General features: G+C 43.7%; 4 protein-coding genes across 8 annotated transcripts; 2 read left to right on the forward strand and 2 right to left on the reverse strand.

Moving 5' to 3' along the window:
- Positions 1-22: 22 nt before the first annotated feature.
- On the forward strand, positions 23-2,116 carry LOC122619622 (cell cycle checkpoint protein RAD17). 2 transcript variants are annotated; one of them, XM_043796662.1, is made up of 4 exons: positions 23-165; positions 222-898; positions 1,001-1,461; positions 1,518-2,116. In XM_043796662.1, the coding sequence occupies exons 1-4, from the start codon at positions 151-153 to the stop codon at positions 1,976-1,978; spliced, it is 1,614 nt and encodes a 537-aa protein (XP_043652597.1). In that variant the 5' UTR covers positions 23-150; the 3' UTR covers positions 1,979-2,116. The 2 variants fall into 2 exon arrangements, with proteins under 2 accessions (XP_043652597.1, XP_043652598.1); XM_043796663.1 differs by lacking the exon at positions 1,518-2,116 and having other exon boundaries at positions 222-902; positions 1,001-1,102.
- Positions 2,117-2,148: 32 nt separating this feature from the next.
- LOC122619623 (protein HEXIM2) lies at positions 2,149-3,905 on the reverse strand. The gene is made up of 3 exons (XM_043796664.1): positions 3,742-3,905; positions 3,015-3,578; positions 2,149-2,944 (listed from the first exon to the last, which is right to left on the reverse strand). Exons 1-3 carry the CDS (start codon positions 3,761-3,763, stop codon positions 2,484-2,486), a joined length of 1,047 nt encoding a protein of 348 aa, XP_043652599.1. The 5' UTR covers positions 3,764-3,905; the 3' UTR covers positions 2,149-2,483.
- Positions 3,906-4,059: 154 nt separating this feature from the next.
- Positions 4,060-5,958, reverse strand: LOC122620718 (serine protease easter). The gene is made up of 4 exons (XM_043798317.1): positions 5,801-5,958; positions 5,536-5,714; positions 4,894-5,041; positions 4,060-4,828 (listed from the first exon to the last, which is right to left on the reverse strand). The coding sequence occupies exons 1-4, from the start codon at positions 5,856-5,858 to the stop codon at positions 4,131-4,133; spliced, it is 1,083 nt and encodes a 360-aa protein (XP_043654252.1). The 5' UTR covers positions 5,859-5,958; the 3' UTR covers positions 4,060-4,130.
- A 2,082-nt stretch (positions 5,959-8,040) lies between these two features.
- LOC122619238 lies at positions 8,041-21,739 on the forward strand. Of its 4 annotated transcripts, none has more exons than XM_043796032.1 (6): positions 8,041-8,288; positions 15,287-15,645; positions 15,907-17,762; positions 17,825-18,957; positions 19,071-19,172; positions 19,292-21,739. In XM_043796032.1, the coding sequence occupies exons 2-6, from the start codon at positions 15,388-15,390 to the stop codon at positions 19,543-19,545; spliced, it is 3,603 nt and encodes a 1,200-aa protein (XP_043651967.1). In that variant the 5' UTR covers positions 8,041-8,288; positions 15,287-15,387; the 3' UTR covers positions 19,546-21,739. The 4 variants fall into 4 exon arrangements, with proteins under 4 accessions (XP_043651967.1, XP_043651968.1, XP_043651966.1 ...); XM_043796033.1 differs by having other exon boundaries at positions 8,050-8,198; XM_043796031.1 differs by lacking the exon at positions 8,041-8,288 and adding an exon at positions 8,339-8,541.
- The last annotated feature ends 42 nt before the right edge of the window (positions 21,740-21,781 follow it).

Genomic DNA, 21,781 nt, shown 5'->3' on the forward strand with positions numbered 1-21,781 from the left:
ATACCTTGAATAAATAAAACAATATCTGTATAGCAAATAGCTCAGTTTAAATTACGTGCTCTTTCGGGAAACATATCGATTATTCGATGAAGTATCAAGATTTTTCCATCTGGTAACACTGTCAAAGAAGAAGAGGAGAAAATTCTCAAAATGAGCGCACGGAAGGTAAACAATTTGAATTTGCTGTTTTTAGGACTGAATAACAATAAACTAATGCTTAGAAAACCTGGGTGAGATGTGCCTTCAGCGAGATGAACTTGACCGCCACTCCGACTCCCTCGGAATCCACGCCCGCCAAGCGCACAAGAAGTGCAAGCAATGTGAGCAGCTCCAGAGTGTCGAGGTCAAGAACTCCAAGCATAAATTCGATGCCAACCCCGATTCCGGACGTGGAATCGGTGGATCTTACGGCCATGGATGATGACCAGGATGCGGACATCACTGGGCCACCGCCGGAAGTCAAAGAAAACTGGATGGAAAGCTTTGAGCCAGCCACCAGCGATGATTTGGCGGTGCATCCCAAGAAGGTCGGAGAACTACGCGATTGGCTGCGTCACTGCGAAGCGGTGCGCAAGAAGTTCCCGGCTCAAATGTGTCTACTTACCGGACCCACTGGTGCCGGCAAAACAGCCACGCTTCGAGTCCTGGCCAAGGAGTTCGGGTTCCAGCTGCAGGAATGGATCAATCCCGTCGATTGCGAGGTGATTAACGTCTTGGGTGATCAAAATAGTTGCACCTCCTATGTGGGCTCCCATCTAGAGGCATTTAAAAGCTTCCTGCTCCGTGCCTCGCGATACAAATCCCTGCTTGACTCGCAGAATAAGAGACTGCTTCTAGTCGAGGACTTTCCCAACGTGCTGCTCAGCGATAAGGAGGCCAACTTTGAGGAGTTACTAGAGTAGGTAAAACCGGTGGGCTTTGGAGTTGTACACCAACTATAAGCACGTTAAACATCCACAATAATCTAGTAAACCTTCAATGGCTTTTATTTCCATTTCAGGGAGTACACAGCCTATGGCAAATCTCCCCTAGTGTTTATCGTTGCCGATGCCAAATCGCGAGGATTGAACATCAGCTACCGCCTTTTTCCAGATCAACTGAAGGCCAAACATCGCATTGAGCATATCAGCTTCAATGCTATCGCATCCACAATCATGCAAAAGTCTATAAAAACATTCTGTTCCGTAATGCAGCAGCCGCAGAACAAAGCTACTTACAAGGTGCCCTCGACCGCTGTTGTTGACTCAATAGTTGTAGGCGCCCAGGGCGACATAAGAAATGCCCTCATTAATCTACATCTCAGCTCTTTAAGAGGAGTTGCCAGCATGCCGACCAAACAGCTAAATGTCAGTGTGGCCGCCAAAGGTCGGAAGAAGAAAATGCAAAGTACTTTGAAGTCAATTGGTAGAGACGAATCAATTACTCTTATGCACGCCCTCGGGAGGGTACTAAATCCTAAGTGTAAGTCTCACGAAATAACCTCTGTTAAAATACATTCTACTGTTGATTTTCTTTAGTTAATGAAGACAAAACTATGTTGCACAGCCCAGAAGAAATAACCGAAGCCTTTAACACAGAGCCCAGGAACTTTGTAAACTTTATACATGCCAATTATCTGCCGCATTTTAAGGAAATCGATGATGTCGTGGTCGCCATAGATGACTTGGGCCTATCAGATTGCATGCTCAATGAGTATAGAGATGATAACTTGTCCGTGATGGGCTTAAACGTTGCCATAAGAGGAGTTATGATAGCGAATAGGTGGCCTGTCAGCGGATGGATGCCAGTTCGAGGACCCAAGCGAATCGATACTAAGCCACAGGCAACTTTGGCGGAACAAAGACTGGTTGGTGTAGGTTACGCGGGCATTTCCAGGACGCTCTACGCTACGGAGTACAGCTCATTAGTGAAGTCAATAGCAGGCAAGCTCGTGGATACTAATTCAAGCCAAAGCACTGACTTAAATCAAGACTTTTAGTATGTCAAAACTATTTATTTGATGTTAAACCTAAAGATGTATGAAACATAAAAAAATTGTCCCAAGGACCAAATAATAATAATACTAATAATAACCATCTAAAAACCTAGCTCATATAAATTAAATTTGCTGTGCATCCCACTGAAAACAAAAATAAAAACTATAATCTATTCAAATTCACGTTTTAACTTTTTATTTACCTACAAATCGATTTTTCATTATACAAAATTCCATTAAAATCAACGCGTGAGGCAACATCGCTAAACTATACACCATACAGACCAACAAAAATACAATTGGGAGGCGTCGTATGCAGATAATAAGGTAATGCTAATGCTTTATGATGAATGCTTTCTGATGAGCTAACTGATGATTGAAATGAACTCCCCACGATTGAGGCGTCCACAGATGACTTAAAAACTAAACAAGGTTTTTGTCCATTTGTCGCCACATTCTACCACAATTGAGTCTTTTATTTACACGGGGCGGAGTGACATACTCCATCCTATTTGACAACTGCATCACCCGGTCTGGGTACATCGCTGGAGTTGTCATCCTCTTCCATTTGATTTCCGTCAAGCAGGCGCTGACGCTCCTCCTCGTTGGCATGGCCATTCAGGTGGATTGGTGATCTAGACCTCGATCGGGTACGACTCCTCTCGTGCCGCTCGGCATGCCCATTGGCGATGTTCAGGCCGGCCACGCCCATTTCGTGGCCATCGCTGCTGCTCGAGGAAGTACTGGATGTGGTGCTCGACGTGGTGCTGCTGCTGTCGCTCTCGCTGTCCTCGCTGGAGGAGTCCATGGGTGTAGGCTGTGGCTGCTGGGGCGGCTGTTGTCTGGCCTGCAGCTCGCAAGCGGAGCTGGGCGTGGGCGCCACCGCCGAGGGCGGGGAAGCTGCGGCCGCTGCAGCTGCTGCTGGTCCAGCTGTCGCGGAACACGAGCGCAAGAAGTGGGAGCGCAGAACTGGAATAAGAGGTTCACGTTGTTGATTTACAAATTCTTTTTTTTATTAATTATTACAAACATCGCTTACATTGATTCTCCCTCGTCAGCTGGCGTAGCTTGTCGTCCTGCGCTCGTAACTTGGCTCCAAACTCCTTGGACATGTTCTGGGCCTTCGAATACCGATCTTCGATCTGCAAGCACTCCTGGATGAGCTCCTGCTTGCTCATCGTCTCGAGACGTTCGAGTCGCGCCCGCTCGTAGACATCGGAGAACTCCTTGGAAAGGAAGAGCACCTGGTCCTCGGTCTGCGAGCCAAAACAGTTGTCGTCGGAGTCATCTTTGTGCAGCTCCGACATGTGCTCCTCCATCAGGAAGCGGTTGGTGTTGTACGGAACGAGCAAGGACCGCGAACGAACCAGCTTGGTTCTGCTATTCTGCCGTTGATTCCCCTCCAGCGTTGCACCCGCACCCGTGGGCATATCGAGTTTCCACTGCGGGTAATGGTTCTTGGTTTTCTTGGGCAGCATCTTGGACTTCTTTCCCCGGCGATGTTTCCTCTTGGGCATGCCCGCGCCACCCCCTCCACCACCTCCTCCTCCACTGCCACCCCCTCCTCCGCCGCCATCCAAAGGCCGCTGTTGGGAGCCACTTTCTGAAAAGAGCAAGAGGACCAAATTCAAATGAAAACCGCCAAAAAACTCGAAAATGCAACTCTGCCAAATGCAGTGGCAGAGGAGAGAAAAAAAAACAATCCAATAAGACAGTCGCCATTTGTCGCTCGCCTTTTTCAGCGCTCCCCGAGTGCCGATTTTTACCATTTTTTACAGCTTCTGCCATGTTGCCAACACAATAACTGATTAACTTAGCACTTATTTAACACTTTGGGCGCCAATCGGAAATTTGTTGCCAATTTGTTAGTTCGCGAATTTTATTCTGAGCGACCTAAAACTCGATTGAAGTGTAACCAGCTACTAACACCGGAATCCTACCAAAAGTTCTGCGCCTAACGCGACCAAAAATACCCTACTTGCTGCCACATTGAACAATAAAGGGCGCCAAATTTAAAATAAACAATACAAACTGTCTATCATTCAACTTTTTTTTGACCCACAAGGAACCTATATTCTTAGAACTGAATTAAAAGATTTTGTTATTATTTTAGTTTTAATGATCAACATTTTTTGCTCCAAGTATCTTCTTCACTCTATGCTTTGAGACTGTCATGAATCCAATCGATATAGGACGCTACCCTGGTGTAGACATCCGGCCAGTCGGGATTGGGACAGGGAATGGGTCCAAACGACACCAGGCCACCGAGCAGATAGCCCTCGTTCTTGAACAGCATCAGTGGTCCACCGGCGTTGCCGTAGCACTCCTGGGAATTGGTCAGCCCACAGAGCTGGGACGCCTGGATGTGCAATTGCTGGCTGGCGTACTTCCTTTGGCACTCCTCAATGGAACTGATGGTCACATAGCTTTTTCGCATCCTTTGCGAGGATCTAGCCTGCCAACCGGCCACCTCGGTGACCAGGCCCTCCAGTTCGTCCGCTCGCAGCTGCTTGTTGGGCAGGCAAATGGGTTCCACAAAGGCGTTCAGCTTGGCAGGACTGGCCAGCCGGACGAGGGCAATGTCGTTGAGCTGCGTACTGTCGGTGCGATTGTACTGGGGATGGGGCAGCAGCTCCTCGATGCCTATGTCCTGATAGGGAGGCGCGCAATCCGCCACCTTGCTGTCCTGATGGTACTGACAGTCCGGATTCGTGCTGGTGTCCCATTCACCCAGACGAACCGCTGTGATCTGCAGATTGTTGGTCGCCGCCTGAGCCACACAGTGGGCAGCAGTTAGCACATAGCGATCACTGATAAGCACTCCGCCACACGCATGGATCTTCTCCTGGTTGCCTGGCGAAGTAAAATGCTGGCGGATTAATATTCTGACTGACATATCACCTAAAACGGCAACCTACCCCGCGTATACTCAATGAGGGCCAGCCAGGGAAACTCCCTGATTCGCGTATCTGTGCCATTCGAACGCTGCCAACTAACCTTCCCGCAATCCGTGGGCAAAAGTGGGTGGTTGAGGGCACCCAAGCCGGCGGTACTAGGACAGCACACCTGGAAAAACAGGCAGTTTATATATAATTTTAAGTATAAGATAAATGAGTTTCTCTTATACAAGGAACTCCCAAAATCCTACTTCAATAACGAGTTTAATTTATGTAACAGTTTGAGGTCACTTACTTTTTCAACAAAGGATTACAAAAAGTTTTTTAAGAAAAATATATGATCCGAAAAACTATATAAAAGGAGAATCATATCTCACTCGGTAATTATTCCACAAGCGCGAGAACTCGTATTATTAAAATGTTGTGTATTCCCCAATTTGCAGCACGATTTTGAAATGAATCTTTTTGATTTCGTTTACAAGTTCTTATCTGTAGCAAATGATAAGAAGACAAGCGTCTTTAAAGTTTAAAAAAATGAAGCTAGACAGTGAAAGTGAAAACCAGAAAGGGCCTATATAATCAAGCTTTTTGTTTAGTAGCGCTTAATGGATCGAGTTGTGCAAGTTCGAGTTCAATTGGGTATCTCTCTGGTGAATCACCCACCTGGACGTCGTTGACACGCACTCCGCACTGATTCTCGCGGAGCAGGTTGCGATCGCTCTGGCTGAGATTGCTGGATAGCAGGATTCTCATAAAGTAGTCACACTCCCGGATCGAAATGCAGTGACCGGTGACCCGGCCACCCGGGATTCGGGAAGCACAGTTGATTGTCGGGAGTTGAGCTGGAATATCGAAGGTTGCAGATCGGAGATCCCGCGTTAAGTTCACACCAGACTTGTTTACGATCCCGTATTCCGTACACACTCACCATTCGCGCCCAATGCCAGCGAGCCGACAACAACAAGTAGAGCTGGAAAACTTCCCATGCCGGACCGGATCGATCAGATACGATACAGCTAAGCGGAACGAATGAGACTGCGACTGCGATTTAAACTGAGACTGAGTATAAACATTCAGCTCGGCCGGCGGCTGTGAATTACCAGAGAGTCGCTTTCAGACCGCGTTCAGATAACATAATCGTAGTTGTGCAACCGAGGACCGAGGGCTTGGTAGAGCTTTCAATGCCCTGCACGCCGGCATATTCATTCATTCATTCATAAACCGAGTTTATACAAGCCTGCTTAGCATGTTTCATACATTTAGATGAGATCTAATAATTCATTTTTATTTGTGAACTAAGCTTACAAGCTAATACTGATACGGATCCCCTATTTGGGAACGTTAGTATCAATATATGCAAATATAACCAAAAATTGTTTTAGTTTCATTAGGACAGTAGTATTGCTTTCTTTAAACTATTGTCGTAAATCCTTATAATAATCGATCAGAACATTATTTCTTTCCCTTATCAGTAACATAAATTTCAAATAACCGGTAACTTAGGTACATCGCTTGCACGCGGTACATTCTGCTCAACCATCGATCCGGCAACACCGCGTGCAAACACGCAAATTGAGAAAAAAAAATTGTTTCGCCTCTCTTTAATCGAATTTGTATTGGCATTCTGAACTACTTTAAAAAAAAACCACAAATATGTAAATACATATGTAGTTTCATTCAAAAACCTCTTCTGGTTTTCCTTACGGCCTAAACTGAAGTGCTTACCTAATATTACCTCCTTATTTTGGTCTTTATTTGTAATCTTATTCGTAGTGAAATGGTAGTGCCGACTTAGTTAGTAGGCTAAGCTTGTCTTTTCCCAGCGGATTAGAACTTACGTACCCCAAATTTATAATCATCGTAGTTCTTTCTGTGAGTTTTATAGCCCCTACGGACATTATACATGCTCTGACTATAATATGCTTTATCATATTTCTATCTTCGAATTTCTCTCTAATTCTGAATTTCTGCCGCTCTTAAAGCGATTATTACTATCGTTTTTAACACATAATTAGATATTATCTATGTTTATGTATATATTTCCTTGTTACTTTATTTTTATCTATAATAGTTGTCGCAGGACAGCAGTACGACAACAGCAGCAGAAACTGCTGCAGCAGCATTATCAGCAGAGTGGCTGCTGCAGGCTTAGCAGCAAAAAACAAGCGCTACACCTGCCGTCATCTGGACCAGGATGAGCGGCCTTTACTCCACTAGCAGCCACAGGGGCTCCGCTGCCACATCTTGAACAGCATCGCCGACCTCCAGCGGCCACCGCTGTCTACCTCGATCAGCAGAATGCGACGGCAGCAGCAGTGGCTTCCACCAGATCGTTAACTATCCACATCAGCCAGGAGCGGCGGGCGATCTTCTCTTCTAATTAGAATAGAATTATTTTAAAGTCTTTGGAACAGGCAAGTCTCAAGACACAGGAGTTCCCGACCTACACGACCGCTACGATACGAAGAAACTGCATATTGGGAGCCGGCCAATCAGAGTGCCCGTGAGAAGACGTGAACTCCGCCTCTTGGGCACTGCATGTAATGGCTGTGGTACCCATTTTGAAGATGGCACCGCGCATGTGTTGTTCAGAATGGCCGATGGATGGCGGTGGCTGTCGAAACTGATAGTCAAATTAATAGTGGAATATAATCCCAATTTAGTGCGTTCGGTGCTATTGCATAGAATGGTTGTATGCTTTTGCCATGGTCAATGGCTCTCGGCTGATTGTAAACTACTTTCAAAGCAAATTAACTTTGACTTCCTATTGAGGACGGATATACACAAATCTGCTTAAATAAGGAGATTGTTATTAGTCTTAACAAATAAAATACTACTTACATACCAATCAAATTTGACTTTTATTCATTTACCTAGTACTTACACATTTATTTAACAATCTTTAATATTTTTATATTACAAATTTACACATTTATTTAACAATCTTTAATATTTTTATATTAAAACTTTAATAATAATTTTTCAAAGCCTTTTAATATTATTAAACATTGATTTCGTTGATTGTGCATTTGCTTTCACATATTAAAATAGGGATATTCGATATATGATGTGAACAAAATCACGATGTGAATATTTATTTTTATTCAGAATATATCGATACATCGTAATTGTAATAATTGCTCACATCCCTAGCCCCTCCAAATGGCTGTGTGTGTGTCTGTGCGCGCGCCTGTATTGTCCGCCATCTTGTCAGCCCGACTGCATCGAAAAATTACAATTTTAATCGTTAAACGCGTTGTATGCCCACTTAAGACACCAGAAAGTGCTGCAGTACACATTTGCCCACAAAACGGATATCGTCTTGAGTACGCAGCGCTCAGGAAAGGGGGTTAAAATTGCATTTGAAAGTGGAATTGTTGGTGCGAAGAAAAAATTGTGCAGCAAAAAATTCCCAGGTCTGTGCTGTATGTGTGTGTGAGAGGCGGGCTAGGGTTGCCGATGCTCCAATTTGTATGTGCCTAAAACAGCTTTTTTCTGGGTAAACGCCGTTAAATGGTGATTAATTGAGTGCGAATCGCTGTAACTAATTAACCAGAGGGCTGCTTTATTTTGTTTTCCCACAAAGACAGTTTTATTCTGCCACTTTACTAATTTCCAAAAACATGACAACCCTGTTCGTGGGAAGGGTACTCAAACAACAAAAACCAAGTACGTTGCGCGGCGCCACTTTGACGTTTGAATCGTCATCAGACGGTTGGGTAAATTTGCTCGCTCTCGTTGCTCTCGGTTTCGGCCCCACTGTATGCGTGTGTGTGTGTGAGCCTTTGTGTGAGTGTGTGTGCGGTCCGTGACGCATTCTTGTTTTGCATCCAAAATCGCCAAAGCAAAGTAATCAAAGAAAAGCAGCAAAAAAGCTGTTAAAGTCGAAAATGATTAAATGCAGAAAATCAAAGCACAGTTAAAAATCAAACGACCCTGCGTGTGTAACTCTAAGCGCAAGTGTATCTGTGATTGTGAGTGTGTTTGGTGGGGGGTTGTGTGGGGGAAGGAAGCGAAAGAGCCGCTAAAGAGAATCAGAAAAAAGGGCGAGGGCGACTGCTGGCTGGAAAAAAAAAAGAGAAGAAAAAGCGGATGGGGAAAACAGAGAAATCATAAAAACGCCGGCAACAGCGATTCTCGAGTGCCCTTCCCGCCACTCCCCAATCGTTGCCACCCCACCTCTCACGCCGGCACACCCACAAACCACAAAGCGAACGACAAACCAAACTAAAACAAAAGCTAAAAGAAATTCAAAACGCGCTCCCCACCAAAAGTTCGTTTACACGGAATTGGTTATTTGTTTTGTTTAGTTTTGTGGATTTGTTTATTGGCGACATATGTGTGGTGATGACCCTCCCCCCTCCGCCCGCAGTTAGTTATCGTGTGCTTGTGTGTGTTTATATTGCCAAAATCTTCACAAGAGTTGAGCAAAGTCCGTGAGAAACCGAGATAATCGTTAACTTGGCTTTAACGGAACAGATGTGTGTGCTTATTTCATACCAACAACAGCTGCCGCTCACTACCTACAACAACACGAAAAACAACAAAATAAAACCTCGAATAACGAAAATTTCATACACTTTAATTAAAAAACGAAATGGTGATCGTAAGCCTTGGATATTTTATTTTGTGAATGCCTCTGTTTTTAATTAATTGGTCTTATTTTGTCTTATAATTATAGTAAGGTTATAAAATAATAGTTATTGTGATTGCACCAACAAATCACAAAACCAAAGGAAGTTTTTATACCGGATACTTTAATGTTTAAATGGAAAAATGAAGAAGAAAATTACGACATTAAATGAATCAATCATGCGGATAAATGGTGTATCATTGATTAAACGACCTAAATGTCTATTAAAGATTCAATTTCAATTTATGTGAATTGTGTAATTAATTCTGGTGTATGAAAATATTTTATTTACATTATATTAAAAACAAGAGAGAACGCTATAGTCGAGTTCCCCGACTATCTGATACCCGTTACTCACCTAGTGAAAGTGCGAAGGAGTCTTCAGCACTGACAGTGTTTGGCGGTTTGTGGGCGCTAGAGTGGGCGTTGCAAAAAGTTTTTTGGCACATCGTTAGAAATTTAGAAGACTAATACAAAAATGAAAAAATATCAAAACATTTTTCAAAAGTGTGGGCGTAGCAGCTTTGGGCGGTTTGTGGGCGTTAGAGTGGGCGTGGCAAAAAGTTGTTTGGCAAATTGTTAGAAATTTATAAGACTAATACAAAAATGAAAAAATATCGAAACATTTTTCAAAAGTGTGGGCGTGGCAGTTTTGCGCGGTTTGTGGGCGTTAGAGTGGGCGTGGCAACATGAATCGACAAACTTGCGCTGCGTCTATGTCTCAGGAGTCAGTATGCTTAATCTCAACTTTCTACCTTTTGTAGTTCCTGAGATCTCGACGTTCATACGGACAGACAGACGGACAGACGGACGGACAGACGGACATGGCCAGATCGACTCGGCTATTGATCCTGATCAAGAATATATATACTTTATATGGTCGGAATCGCTTCCTTCTGCCTGTTACATACTTTTCAACGAATCTAGTATACCCTTTTACTCTACGAGTAACGGGTATAACAATTCCTAACAGATTGAAGACGTCTATTAAGGAAACATTTCCAAAGGTCTTAAATATTTTATTATATTTCCAAATGGAAATAAATATTTACTATTTGAATAAATCAGTGAGTCATGTTATGAAACCCACTAATATTTATTGTCTTTTGACCGCAAAGAAAAGTGCGAAACAAAATCTTTGAATGTGAAACCCATAATTATCTCGTATGACTCACGATTTGGAAGTTTATTTGCAGACAAAACGAGCAAGATAAATGCTCCATAAGTTATGCCAACATTGTTGGCAGCACTCCCAAGGCTTCCCCGGGTCTCCTCCAGGCAGTGTCCACTGTACCACTGCTCTGGAGCCAAGAGACCCACTCTGTGGGATGTGGACGGGCCTACGTGCGATGCAAAAGTGGCCAAGTGGAGCTGCAGATGGAGTTCGTTTGGCTTCGCTGGCTGGTTGGCTGGCTGGCTGAATAAACTGAACCGCATGTCTGGCTCTTGGCTCTTGGCTTTTACCCCATACTCCATACCCAATACCCCACCGCGTCGCCTGCCCCTCCATGCGAAAATCCATCTCCAGCTGCCTTTGCGGTGGTTTTCAGCACCGCCCTTCTTGCTTTTCCCCCTTCACCCGGTCGTCGTCATTATATTACGTTTTTTGCACATTTCTTGCTTTGCACAATTTAGCCTTCAGTTTCCGGTTATGAAGGAAGCAGCAAACGGGTTCGGGTTCGGGCCCGCTCCCTCTCCCTCTCCCCCAGCCCCTTTCCTGCACCTACGGGCGATGTAATGTGCATTTAAATGCAATTTCTGCTGCTGTGCGTCAATGTCGATGAGTCTGCAAATAGCATGAAAGCGCGCCGAAAATATGGGAATCATTTCTCACTCTTATCGCTGCGGCAACGTAACGTGTTCCGCCAGTCAGAAACACAAGTCAATCATCACTATTTTTAAGCATTGCCTATTTACCTCAGAAATAATCACTTGCTTATCATGTTCATATCAAAAATAAAGGGCGTCAGCAAATTCAGATAGTTTGATGGCACAGATTTGATAAACACATCAGTTTGTTGTTCTAGATAAATATGAAATCAATGTAATTTGTGTCTAGTTATAAACTGATTTAAATAGCCTTTTATCGTCCAATATTAGTTGTCAGAGTCGTTGTAAAACGCCCAACTAATTACCTGTTGAAATATTGAGCAACATATTCGAGATACAACTATTGCAGGCTAAAAAGTGGGGAAACGAGGGTGTTTAGGGCCCGGCACTTACAACTGTGTTGCAAATGAATGCCTAGTGTTTTTCCTACCAGCATGTTGAAAACCATTCAACTGGTAGTCGTCGTACTGGTATATTTTCCAGTTCTGGTCTTTTCATGCCGCCGTAGCCCAGTGAGCGTAACGCCTGGAAACGCTTTGCTCTCGTAATTAACCTCTCGACCGACCGGCTTTCTGCCTGCCTATCAGCTTACCTGGTCGGTCGCTCGCTTGTTACCTGGCCCAACCAAAGCCACCATCCATCCATCTGTATCTCTATCTGTATCTGTGTGTAGCAGCTATCCACAGCTCGTTGAAGCAGCAGACCTTTGAGCACGGTTTCTTGGGCCATCAGAAACCGAAACCTTCGTGTTCCACGGCGAGCGTTTTCCCCGGGGGTTTTCTTCGTTCTTTGCAATTCTGGCGAAAGGTGCCTCAAAATTTTCCATTAATGCTAGAGTAGCAGCAGACTAATCGCCTTGAAAACACATGAACATGATCTAATATTCCATTGCTTTTGCGTTTCACACTAAGCATTCTATCGGTCAGGCATTCGGCATTTAATTTAAAGACTTTAAATTAACAAATCTAAACTTGTTGATGACTAAGTGCGATATTTAAATTATTCTTTGTTTTGAACCTATTGTTCAATTGAAATTTCAAAGCTTGGCAAAGTTGCGTGGTGCCGGTTTTAAAGCGCAGTGGTAATTATAATATGATAATACGGCAGAGTTGTAATTTAAAAATTATTTTTTGATTTCTTTGAAAACCACTCGACCAACTTGTAATTGGATTTTTATTAAATTGTTGGCTACGAACAAATTAAAGTTGATGTGCTGCGGGTTTTTCATGAAAAACCATTAACACAAAGCACACGCTGGTATCACAGCCATTCCAAATATAGAAAAGGTATAGACATTTGCTGGTAATCCATTAAAATTTTATTTGTTTATCCCAATGCATATTATGTTTTACGCGTTAAAGTTTAAACTCCAATCTAAAAGTCTGACAATTGTTTACGTTGAGTATTCTTAGATGGCTAAATTGGAATGGCATTAAAATTGCAAGAGAGGCCAATTACAATTTTGAAAGACATTTGAAGTCATGGTTCTATTAGTCTGACATCTATTATCTTGTTTTCCATCCACTCTACTTTTATTATAACGCTTTGTGACTAGGAATTAAGCATCTAAAGATCACTGATCTCGCTTTTTTATACCATCCATCCAGCGGCTATTTGTAGAAACCTTACAACCCGCTTGTCTTGTATTTTCTGTTCAGGTTCGATGGCTTGTCTCTGCAGCTTTGACTTCTTTTGTCTCGGCGTTCTTTGGCCTTTCTTGTTTTCTCGTTTCTTGTCCCCGCTTCTTATCATTCGAGCGTGTTTCCAAGTTGGACCAAAAAAAAAAGGAAAACAAGTTAACATTTAAGACCTAAAATGGCCAAAAAGCAGCGACTTGCTAGCAGATCGCTCGAAAGAACAACAAAAGCAAACAATAACAAATTCCCAGCATCGTCATTATTTGCAATTATCGACAGTTTGCTTTTCTGCGGTTTCCTCCTTCCCTCCTTCTCTTCATCTCTGCCTCTCTCTTTTGTTTGTACGCTAAAATCTTGGACTTCGTATTCGTCTGCGGTCTCGAGATCAAAAACCTTTGCTTGGTTGTTATTGAGGTACTTTATCGAGAGGAAAATACCGATATGATGAATGTCGAGTTGGGTATCTCATAGAATAAACTATATATGAATAATACAAAATTATCTACCTCTTAAGGTTTAAAACAAAATAAAAGTTCTTTAGGCTTGAAAAAGCTGGAAATTGACCAGTTGTTTTGGTTATATAGCCACTATATAGATTAGATATCAATAGCGTATTATGCGGCATCTCCGACTGAATTGTTTGATTTATGATCGGGGTGTATTCGCTAGGCCTTAGCCTTTAAGATATCTTTCAATGTCTCCCCGCCGTTCGCCGGATGAATAAGTAAAAATAAGAAACATAAACAAAGGTGTCACGTACACTTTTGCACTCACACGTACTGCAAAGGAGTCGGATTGAATGCGAGAGTGGGTGCGGAAGAGGGGAACTTGGATTGGGATTGGGATTGGGATCTGTGCGGTGGCGTGGAGTCGGGTGAAGTGAAGGGAACTACTGGCAAATGCTTTCAAAGTCAATTCCTTCTTCTCGGAAAACGTAAAGAAAGCATAAACAAACAAAGAAGCATTCCACTCGCAGCTATGTACATTATACATATGTATGTATGTATATGTTTGTAAGTCGAATAACTTGTTCTTTCCGAGCACATATTGTAATCATAAAATACTTGCGCCTTCTCGGTCGGAATGGAAATCAATATGTGCGAGACTAATCAAAAAGCTGTAAGGCGAATGAAAACAACGGAAATGTGAAATATTCCCCCCATTCAGTACTTTGCAGTTATATTGTCTGTGATGGTATGGTGTTGTATGGCATGGTGTTGTCTGTAATTGCACCGAATCATCTCGCATTTCTCCATTTCCTCCCCGATTCGCTGTAAAGTCCAGCAATTCGCCCCCGATTTGTGATTATCTTGTTACTCTTCATCGCCCATTTTTCTTTCACCGCCTCTGTTTTCTTTCTCTGCCCCAATAATTGCTGTTTCGCTAGGTTCAATAAGATTATAGTATTCCTACGCAGTTGTTTTTGTTTCGTCTGCCATACATATACATATTTGTGCACACAAACGTGCTTCTTTGATTTGCTTAGCATGCAAATTTGTGCGATCTTTTTTTTTTCTTTGACGCGCTTGGATAGCGAACAATTGTGTTCAAGAAACTAGTTCTGGGGGCTTCAAATTTTCTAAAGCTTTTGTATTTTCTTGTTTTAGACAAAATGAAGGTTCTTTGAATAACTTATTATGTATGAAAATTATGAAGGAAGAATACGTGTTTATTTAAAAATAAAAATAATGGTTAACAATATTTATTTCATTTCATAAAATAAAACGAACATGTGACAAAAAAAACCTTGAAAATTATGTCTTATTCTTTCGACCGCGACTGTTTTCAGGCGATTGTTTGTCTGGGTTTATTATTTTTAATTATTGCGATTTTGCTGCGCTATCAGCATTTGTATTTGTATTTGTTATTAACGGCGGCGGTGCCAAGCGGCACCAAAGAGTAGAGAAGAGAAGAGTGAGGAGGGGTGCGGTGCGGTGCGGTGGAAGAAAGGGGAGATGATAGAGGCGAATAAAGAAAGAGGCGGTGGGGCCGGGAAGCGAGGGGCAGAAGCGAAGCGGAAAGAAAGCAACGAACGATTCACTTGAACTGGTTTCGGCGAGCAGATATATTTGTTTTGATTGTAGTTTGTTTTTATTATGGCATTCGTCTGCCTTGCATCGTTGCATGTGTGCGTGTGTGTATATGTGTGTGTGCGTGCGTGTGTCACTGCGTGATTGTGTGCGAAAGGAAGAGAGCGCGAATGTGTGCAAATGCATTTTGGCAGAGAGCACGTGACAACGCCCATTTATGACGATGACGTCTTCCTTTGAACTTTAAACACATTGATTTTGTAACGCTTTCTTTTCCATTGCAGGTCAAGTAACGAGAGTTAACAAAAGAGCAACAAGAACGGCAGCAAGAGCAGCAGGAACCGAAAAGACGGGAAACAAAAGCGGCAACGGCTTTACATTGGACATGTCATGTCAGCAAGCCTCCAGATTCCATTCAGCCACCGCCACAGCCACATTAGCCAAGAGCACAGCCACCAGGAGGATTGCCACAGCAGCAGCAGCCGCAACAGCAACAGCGATAGCCGCAGCAACAGCCGCAGCAGCAGCAGCAACGCTGACGCCCGTGGAGAGCATTGCCGGCAAGACGACGTCCGAGGACACGGATCCCTATGCCTTCACAGAGACTGTGGCCGTCACACCACCCATTCTATTCAATGCACAGGTTGGTAGCACATTTTACAACCGTCATCTTAGAACTTGTTATTTATGAGTCTTTCAAAACAATATCAAGTGTATGCTAATTATTTCGCAAACAAATTGCGGAATTTTGATTGCAAAAGAAATTGGCGATAATTTCAGAACCTGAACTTCAATAAGAACAGGTCCCCGCTTTCAAACCGCCATTATATTAGGCTGGCTTAATATACACAACCGTATTCCATTAACTTTATTTACCCAACTGTTTTTTGCTTACCTATTGCAGAAATCGAGAGCCCGCCTAACCGACAGCAATAGAGGCAGCAACAAGAGGCAGACGGCAGCAACAGCTGCGGCCAACAGAAACGCGAATCTGGTGGCCCAACTGAGTATCACAGCAGCAAAGGCGCAGGCGTCTTTGGCAAGCAACAACACAACCACAACGAATTTCCATCATGTCACGCAATCTCAGAGACAGTCGCCGGCGTTGCAGTTGCAGTTGCCACTGCAATCCCAGTCACAGTCCCAGGCCTCGCCGAAGCGGGCCACCAACGTGTGCATAGTCCGCCCGCAGCAACAGCAGCTGGAGAAGATAGCCACCTCGGAGTCCTGCCAGTCGACGGCAGCACCGCCCCCGCTTTACGCCCACACTCCATCGCTGTGGCAGACGCCGCTGCTCATAGACAATGGGCAAAAGCAACAGCTCCTCCAGCAGCAGCAGCATCAGCAAACGCAACATCAACAGCAACAGTCCGTTGCTATTGCGTTGGTCAGTCCGCCCACATCGCCCGCCTCATTACCTTCGCCCACTCTGCCGCCCGCCACCGCTGCAGTGACCGCCATGGTGGCGCCGATTTCCGTATCGCCCAAGGGTGGATTACCTTTGCCGCCATCAAAGTTCCATCATACCACACTGGCGCAACATCTGCAGAAGGTGGAGTGCTTGAAGAAAAAGAAATCCTTGCCACTGGCCTGCCAAAACAACAACAATAACAGCAAGTTGCAGAATAACAACAATGTGGTGGACTCGCATATGAAACCGGTGGTGCAGGGAACGAGCTACAATCAGACTCAGCCGCCACCGCTGATGGTTTTCAATACGGGAACAGTTGCAGTTCCCGCGCAGACTCCACAGACTGCTGCTCCACAGAAACATTCCACCGGCAATAGCGTAGATGACAGCGATCTCAACGAGATACCCGTCAATGTTATCTTCCGAAAGCCGCAAGAGGCAGGCGGTGCGGCGAAAACAGGTGGAGCAGGAGGATTAGGTGCATCTGTTTCCGGAACGCTACAAACTCGTCCAGCTGAAGTGAAACTAGTGACTCCTCTCACGCCGCCCACTCCACCCGAGATGAGCGCACCGCCCTTGCTGGCGCAAATGCAACCGCCGCAGATACCCACGTCTTGTGTTCCAGCTTTAGCTACCAGCTTCAAAGTGACGTCACCAGCAGTTCTCAGCCCAAAGGTGGTCTCAGCACCTCCTGCAAGCCCAAAGCTCCTGTGTCCAACAGCACCCGCTTCAACGAACTCACTGCAAATTGCGCCAAAAGCTGTTCCAGCCACTACAACCTCATCAGCACCCGCATTAGCCAAGAAATCTGAACAAATGTCTTCCAAAGTGGCCAATTTAAACGCCTCCAACCATCAAGCACCCATTGCTTCAAAGGGCGTTAGAAATGGCATCACTAACAACATAAACAACAGAAATAGCAATGCCGTTGCGAAAAAACCATCACCAACTTCGATGCCGCCACCAAAGGAGCCGATTGCACTTGCAGCAAACAAGTTGGCGGATTCCGAACATCGTCAGCGACGCCGCAAGCCCGCCTCCTCCTGCAAACGCAGCTTGGACACCCTGAGTGAGAATGAATCCTTTTCAGTGGATTCGCCCTACTGCCTACAACAGCATTGGCTGCATTCCGGCTTTAAGGACAAGGCCCACGACCCGCCACTCTCGCAAAGTAACCGGCGTGAGGAGCGAATTGCGGTCCGTAAAGGAGCCTTGAGGCGTCAAGCGCTGCAACTACTGTCTACGCGCTCCTTGCAGGAGCTTCCCATGCGTGCGGCCAAACAGCGGCTGCAGTGCGTCCAGAACATGTTGATCAAGTACCAGGATCACGCTGGCCAGCAGCAGGGAATGTATGTATATTGAAGTGTAGTCATTACCAAATTTAAACTAATTGAAGTATTTTCTTTTGCAGTGGAATTGGCAACCGCTGTCTGGTGGCCAGTTGCAAGCAGCCAACGCTCAGTATGGCAGCACACTGCGAGCGCCACATCGTAAACAACAGCACCCAGCAGCTTTTCCAGCCTTGCGTCGCCTGGCGGATGGACGGAACCGCTTGCCAGGCTCCCGTCTTCGATGTGCTGCACACATTGGCCCTCTGCAAGGTGCACAGCCACCTGCGTTCCGGTATGGATGGAGCCCGTCCAGCATCGAAACAGCCGCCCGTTAGTTTACCTGTCGCTGAAGTGGCGACTCTGTGTGTGCCTGTGAAGCAGCAGCGAAAGCGCAAGGCTAACACTAATCCTGTGGCTCGTCCTCAGAAACGTGGTAGGAAGCCGGCAAACGAACCGATTGCTAACCAGATCAGCAGTCAGATAGGCAAACTGATTTCTGCGACAGGTATGCAGCGCAAAAGCAGCACCACTTCGCTGGAGTCCATTGCCAGCAATTCGCACTCGTCGGCCACCTCACACTCCCAGCCGCCTTATAAGCCCGCAAATGTGTCGGCTGCGGTACCAGCAGCACAGAACTTGCCCCAACAATCCATTCCTCCAGCGCTGGCTCCACTCAGCACTGATTTCCAACCCAAGCATCAGCAGCATGAACCGCTTTTGGTCCCCAAGTTGGAGGTGGATTCGTTGTTTAAATTCGATGCCGATCAACAGCAAAATCAGCAGCAGCAATCGAGCCTGGACCCAAGCCTACTTTCGTTGGACATTGCCAATATCAAGGCCGAGGAGATTAGCCAAATCGTTGCCCAATTGGCAGCGGCCGGTGGTGATTTACAAAATCCCAATAATAACAACAACATAAGCATCCATAATAACAATAGCGTTCACTTCAACAACAACAATAATATGAACTACAGCAACAATAACAATAACAGTTTCCCCTCGTTCAACACGGCCTTTGGCAACGCCATTGGTCAGCCAACCAACACAATAACGCACAATGGCCCAGCTGTTCCGGCCATACTGGCCAACACAGCCGATCTGCTTGGTCAGGACATGTTCGGTATTTGCGAGAACAGCTCGGCATACGCCAGTTCCGAGGACACCGGACTGGGCGGTCTCAGCGAGTCGGAGCTGATAGGCGCTAACGATGCTGGTAAGTTTCGAAACGGTGCAAATTTATATGACATCCGTATATATGTACATATAAAAGTGCTCTATGCCCTAAGATTATTTCAGAATTTTAAAATGTTCTCTTTTCTTTTTCAGATGATATAGCATTGAATGGCGCCCACTTGCTGGAGGAGCACGATCTGGTAAATGTGTTCGACACGCTGTCAGACGATGCCTTCAACGAGCTGTTCCAATCCGGTGTGTATTTAACCACAATTTTACTTGTTCAGCTTTTCATTGTACTAATCCATGTGTGCCTTCGCTGCCAACGCCACCGCCACCGCCCTTGCCCTCGCCTTGGACCTGTGCCGATGCAGTGCAACAAGCCGAGTGCGAGGCCATGGACCGGGCTTTGGACCGGGCCTTGCAGCAGACGATGGGCGGCTCGGCGGACAGCGCCTTTCTTAACGATTTCCTGGACGTCGGCGACGATCTGCTGGCCGATGCTGTGATGCACTCACCGAACACGTCCGGCATCGATGCCCCCCCACTCTTTGGGGACAGCAGCAGCGGCGGTGGCAATAGCAGCAGCAACGGCGCCTCCGACATCCGGGGCTTGGTGCAGACCTAATTCCGGCATCAGGTCGGATTAATGGCCTACAGAATTTACAGATTCTTTTAGAGAGACAGAGAGAGAGATTTTCAAGCTAAACTTCCCAATTCACTTTTAGGCAGCTTTCGCTTTGATTTTCGGTATTTTCTTTTTGGTCATTTCATACCTGCGATTCTGGTTCGGCACAATGTTTCTATATGCAGCTTCAATGTTATGTATGCATGCACCAGCAGATATGCATGAATAAAATAGCATTCACAACCCATAAAGTTATGCGTTAATGTGAAAAACATAAAAAAAAACCACACAAAAAGTAAAAAATTTGAAAAAATGTCCAAAAATATTAAATTCAACTTTAAATCAACATTAAGAATGAAATGTATATGTATCCGTACGCAGAAACATAATATTGTAAATTCGCGGAAAGATGTAGCTTTACGCACATCTTACCGTAACTTAATTTGTTAGTGAACCAACAAAGGATTGTAGAGAGCAGCTTTATTATACATATAAAAAAAAAACAAAAAATTATAAAACGATACCAGGCCAACAGATTAAATGAAACCGAAATTGTAGGAAATCTAGCAACAAATTTTGAATTCTGAATTAAATGTACGAGCGCGATACACTGGAGAGTTCGTTAACACAAGCAAGCCTAAAATTTGTTTAAAAATTTTGTGAACGCATTTACAACAACAACAACACCCTACACTCAAATGAGAATTGCATGAACTACAAAAAAGCAAGTGAAGCTGAAATTGTTTAGTTTGATTTTAGTTCTTGGTTTGCACCTAACACATATACAAACCCACACCTAAACACCTACACACATACATACAACGTACAAGGGACTAGTTTGAAACCGCGAATCGTATTACTAAATATATATACAACTATATATACTTATATATATATATATAAAATATAGCTATATATACATAATACCACTTAATATATCTGTACACATACGTTTAAGTGTAAGCTTTAATTTAAACCAACCCACAAACAAAGAAAAGAAAAACCTACAACAAAAAAAAATTAACAGAATGTAAAAGTGTATACTTGATTTATTTTTAAGCTCTTTTATTTAGCCATTGCGCCATGGCTGGAAACTTTGTTCGATTTTAATTAAGCCTAACAAATTTTAAAAGCAAAATTAGGCTGACCGACAATTTTTGAGTTTTAGCATGCGTTTGTCTATTCTAGAGTATGTAAATTAACAAATATTAAATAGAACATAAATGAATTGTAATTTTCTTTAGTCTAGTGACAAGCAGCAACATATAAACCGAGATATATTTATACAACAATACACAAATCAAGCAAGAAAACTGTTACGCTTTAAAATACGATATATACCACTCACTGGAGACCGATCCCCACAGCCGATCACAGCCCTCAAAAAAGAAAAAAAAAAAGAAGTTCACACCCGAACCATTCCATCTCCATCCATTGTAAGTTTTCATTTCGCATCTGTCACTCGGAGTCTAAGCAAGTATTAAATGAATGAAAAACGTTTAATTACACTAGATAACTATGTATTTGTATATGTATCACGCATCGAATTTTCATTACGTTAATGCACCCATGGCACACTCAAACACTTGCATCTTTCATAGAAACGTTCGTTTGGGCGTAGCGAAACGATAGAGCAGAAGGAACTACTTTAAACATAATGGAACTCTGTAAAATATGATATATAATAACTCCCACACTCTCACTCTCTATCTCTAAAACCCTATATAGATATATATAAACAATGTATGAATTCGTTCTTGAGTTAGTTGATTACCGATTGCTGGGTTGATTGATTTACTGATTGATTTGGTCCATACTCTACTCTGATCTAAATTCGCTGTGCAAGTGACGCGAACAAAATTAATGTCTTTTTTGGTAGCGAAACTACAAAACCATGTATTTGATTATATGCTTTAAACCCTATTTTTATAACACTTTACTTTGTAAGAGCTGTAGCGATGAACCGAAACCCCGCATCCCTCCAGTAGCCGCCTCTTTTTCACCATTTGAAATTTTGTCTGTTTTCGGTATGAGGTACAATTTCATTTTGTAATTTACGTGCATTTTTGTGATCTAATTTGTGTAACTATTATAAACGAAAAAAAAAGAAACAAAATACTTTAAGAAAAACGAAACAAAAAAAAAATAAAACAAATCGAAGCAAATGAAAAAAAGAATTGATTGATTTTATGGCAACAGAATATTTTACCCTGAAAATATAATACAGTATTTTTAG

This window comes from Drosophila teissieri, chromosome 3R, assembly GCF_016746235.2.
Source record: "Drosophila teissieri strain GT53w chromosome 3R, Prin_Dtei_1.1, whole genome shotgun sequence".
Lineage (NCBI taxonomy): Eukaryota > Metazoa > Arthropoda > Insecta > Diptera > Drosophilidae > Drosophila > Drosophila teissieri.